The sequence below is a fragment of the Lottia gigantea genome, assembly GCF_000327385.1.
Source record: "Lottia gigantea unplaced genomic scaffold LOTGIsca_301, whole genome shotgun sequence".
NCBI classification, from domain to species: Eukaryota; Metazoa; Mollusca; class Gastropoda; family Lottiidae; genus Lottia; species Lottia gigantea.
In genome coordinates, this window is record NW_008708990.1 from 72,136 (window position 1) to 76,685 (window position 4,550).

The following is a 4,550-nucleotide window of genomic DNA, read 5'->3' on the forward strand; positions in this document are numbered from 1 at the left end:
ATCTATATACATCATCATCTTACTGACGAATTGATAGTTCCGAACTATCACCTAGTATAATATATAATAGTTTATTGTACACTAAACTATATACATCATCATCTTACTGACGAATTGATAGTTCCGAACTATCTCCTAGTATAATATATAATAGTTTATTGTACACTAAACTATATACACCATCATCTTACTGACGAATTGATAGTTCCGAACTATCACCTAGTATAATATCTAATAGTTTATTGTACACTAAACTATATACATCACCATCTTACTGACGAATTGATAGTTCCGTACTATCACCTAGTATAATTCTAATAGTTTATTGTACACTAAACTATATACATCATCATCTTACTGACGAATTGATAGTTCCGAACTATCACCTAGTATAATATATAATAGTTTATTGTATACTAAACTATATACATCATCATCTTACTGACGAATTGATAGTTCCGAACTTATTGTACACTAGTATAATATCTAATAGTATATTGTACACCAAATTATATACAACATCATTTTACTGGCGAAATGCACCATCAATTCCGTGATTCCATGATGGTTTACGTTTTTCAATGAAAGACTTGATGCCCTCGTCACCATCTCGAAGCTGTAGGTTGCTACTCATAATTTTTTCAGTTAACCTAAAAAACAAAAAAATCTTATTGGACTCATGACAGGATGAAATACATATGATATCTTGTATCTTATTGGACTCATGACAGGATGAAATACATATGATATCTTGTATCTTATTGGACTCATGACAGGATGAAATACATATGATATCTTGTATCTTATTGGACTCATGACAGGATGAAATACATATATCTTGTATCTTTTTAAATTCGTGACAGGATGAAATACATATGATATCTTGTATCTTATTGGACTCATGACAGGATGAATACATATGATATCTTGTATCTTATTGGACTCATGACAAGATGAAATACATATGATATCTTGTATCTTATTGGACTCATGACAGGATGAAATACATATGATATCTTGTATCTTATTGGACTCATGACAGGATGAAATACATATGATATCTTGTATCTTATTGGACTCATGACAGGATGAAATACATATGATATCTTGTATCTTATTGGACTCATGACAGGATGAAATACATATGATATCTTGTATCTTATTGGACTCATGACAGGATGAAATACATATGATATCTTGTATCTTATTGGACTCATGACAGGATGAAATACATATGATATCTTGTATCTTATTGGACTCATGACAGGATGAAATACATATGATATCTTGTATCTTTTTAAATTCGTGACATAATAAAAATAATTATATATGAAAACATTTATAGATGGACTTGATTCAAGATAACATGATATAAATATCGTTTGATTACTATGGAAACCGATAAAAAATATTAACGGAACAAAATTGTAATCTATTTTTCATCAGATCACCACAGTATAAAATATATCTATAAAATATAGGTACTACTTACTGGTAGGCAGCTTTTCTCTCCAGTTTCATTTGTTCATTAAAACTAACTTTCCCCAGGGCTATAACACTTTTACTATATTCACAGATTTCTTTCGCCATTTTCAACGTCTAAACAACGAATAAAAAAACAGAATTACCCTGACACGGTGGGTTTTAAATCCCAACCTTTATAAAAATTTGAGCTATAAATAGTATTTTTTACTTAATTTAGCGCAAATTTTATGTTGCGGTTTGGGTGGTTGAGATTTAAAACCTATTGCATTCACAGAATTGATTTAAGGTGCAGTCTTTTCAAGAGTTTGATCAATCGGCTGCGAAAAATTATCACGTTGCCAAAAGGATTTATAATATGAAACAAGTTTGATATTTGTGGTTGATTGTTTTATCTTCTAAAAGACAGACTGTCATCCAGATGAATTTCCTTTCAATTACATGAATTGCATATGATTATAAACATAGTGGAAACGGCCGACTTGTGATTTTTTGTCTCCTCGTGTGCGCGCAGCCAAACGACAAAACTCATGACAAGACTCTAGTCGGTGACAAAAATAGCAGACTAAGGCCGTTCGTGTGCCCGCACCTTAGCTGAATAATTATCGTTTTTAGATCATGGTACAATTGGCACCAGAAAATGCCGCCTGTAAAACTTTAAGGACAACACCCTTTTCTGTTGTTAGTATGGTGCACAACACCCTTTTCTGTTGTTAGAATGAAGCACAACACCCTTATCTGTTGTTAGGGTTATGTACAACACCCTTTTCTGTTGTTAGAATGGTGCACAACACCCTTTTCTGTTGTTAGAATGGTGTACTAAACCCTTTTCTGTTGTTAGAATGGTGCACAACACCCTTTTCTGTTGTTAGAATGGCGTACAACACCCTTTTCTGTTGTTAAAATGGTGTACAACACCCTTTTCTGTTGTTAGAATGGTGCACAACACCCTTATCTGTTGTTAGGGTGATGTACAACACCCTTTTCTGTTGTTAGAATGGTGCACAACACCCTTATCTGTTGATAGGATTATGCACAACACCCTTTTCTGTTGTGAGAATGGTGTACAACACCCTTTTCTGTTGTTAGAATGGTGCACAACACCCTTATCTGTTGTTAGGATGATGCACAACACCCTTTTCTGTTGTTAGAATGGTGTATAGCACCCTTTTCTGTTGTTAGGATGATGTACAACACACTTTTCTGTTGTTAGAATGGTACACAACAACCTTATCTGTTGTTAGGATGATGCACAAAACCCTTTTCTGTTGTTAGAATGGTGTACAACGCCAGTCAGAATAATGAAAGAAATTAACCTCGCTTTCAACTTCTTCATGGGGAACAACTTTGTTAACTAGACCATATAATAGAGCATCTGAAAAATAGTCAAATAATTTCAAATGGCTGTATGCCGTATTCTCATTATCAAAAACATAGTAAATTATGCCTGAAAATATTTCTAAAATATGTTATTTATATCTATGTATCTACTTGATCAAACTGAATTTGTTTTAAAAGGGTTAATTAAAAACATTGTAAATTATACCTGAAAATATTTCTAAAGTATGTTATTTATATCTATGTATCTACTTGATCAAACTGAATTGCCCTTTAAGCAATATTAACCTGGTAGAAAAATCCACCTTTTTTTAACATCAAAGAATTCATTTGTATCTTTAAGAAGATTAGACTTATCAGCAAAATGCAAAAAAAAAAAACTGGATTTGTGGATTTTTGTATAGCGTTTAAAATTTCAAGATGTTTGCTGATTAGACAATTCTTTTGCTGAATACTGATTATTTGGAAGGGTTTTCTGGGAAGTCTACTAGGCATGTACTATGATCATTTCTATGGAAATTGTTTCCTCAGCTGATCTATCAGGTTTACATTTATTCTATTACCATGTTTGATGTGAAAATTAAACTTAAAGATAGCTAGCCAGACAAGGTAATATACGCCCACTGGCAGCTTTGATTTTGAATAAAGATATTTAGCAGTACAGTAACAATCATCAGTATCAAATATTCAACCTTCAGTCATACACTTATTTTAAACTGAACAATATTACCAAGATTTGTCAAAATTTGATCCGTAGAAAAAGAAAGGAAAATAAGTGTTATAATCGTACCTTGAGCACTAATAGGTTTGGCGGTGAAAAGCATTTCATTAACAATCTTCCTGGGCAATGATCTTCCTACTTCTACTGCTGGAGTTGAACAGAACAATCCAACTTTAATCCTGAAATACAACACAACTTCCAAGGATGACCAAAATATTCGAATTTTTAAACTTGGTTAAAATGAGTCTTTGTTCATCAGTAGACTTACCTGGTGTTATAACTATACAACAGAATCTCTCTATAATCTAATAAATCTAATAAATCTATAAAACTAAGTAATAATTATTTAAACTAAGTAATAATACATTAAACTAAGTAATAATTCATTAAACTAAGTAATAATTCATAAAACTAAGTAATAATACATTAAACTAAGTAATAATTCATTAAACTAAGTAATAATTCATTAAACTAAGTAATAATTCATTAAACTAAGTAATAATTCATTAAACTAAGTAATAATACATTAAACTAAGTAATAATACATTAAACTAAGTAATAATTCATAAAACTAAGTAATAATTCATAAAACTAAGTAATGATTTATTAAACTAAGTAATAATTCATTACACTAAGTAATAATTCATAAAACTAAGTAATAATTCAAAAACTAAGTAATAATTCATTAAACTAAGTACTAATACATTAAACTAAGTAATAATTCATTAAACCAAGTAATAATTCATTAAACTAAGTAATAATTCATTACACTAAGTAATAATTCATTAAACTAAGTAATAATTCATTACACTAAGTAATAATTCATTAAACTAAGTAATAATTCATTAAACTAAGTAATAATTCATTAAACTAAGTAATAATTCATTAAACTAAGTAATAATTCATTACACTAAGTAATAATTCATTAAACTAAGTAATAATTCATTAAACTAAGTAATAATTCATTAAACTAAGTAATAATTCATTACACTAAGTAATAATTCATTAA

At 29.8% G+C, this 4,550-nt stretch overlaps 1 protein-coding gene across 1 annotated transcript; it reads right to left on the reverse strand.

Moving 5' to 3' along the window:
* Positions 1–526: 526 nt before the first annotated feature.
* Positions 527–3,647, reverse strand: LOTGIDRAFT_145276 (hypothetical protein; the record flags this gene model as incomplete). The annotated part of the gene is made up of 4 exons (XM_009057594.1): positions 527–650; positions 1,493–1,599; positions 2,799–2,857; positions 3,611–3,647. Coding segments are annotated over 4 exons (327 nt in total), but the record flags the coding sequence as incomplete, so codon positions are not given.
* Positions 3,648–4,550: the final 903 nt, after the last annotated feature.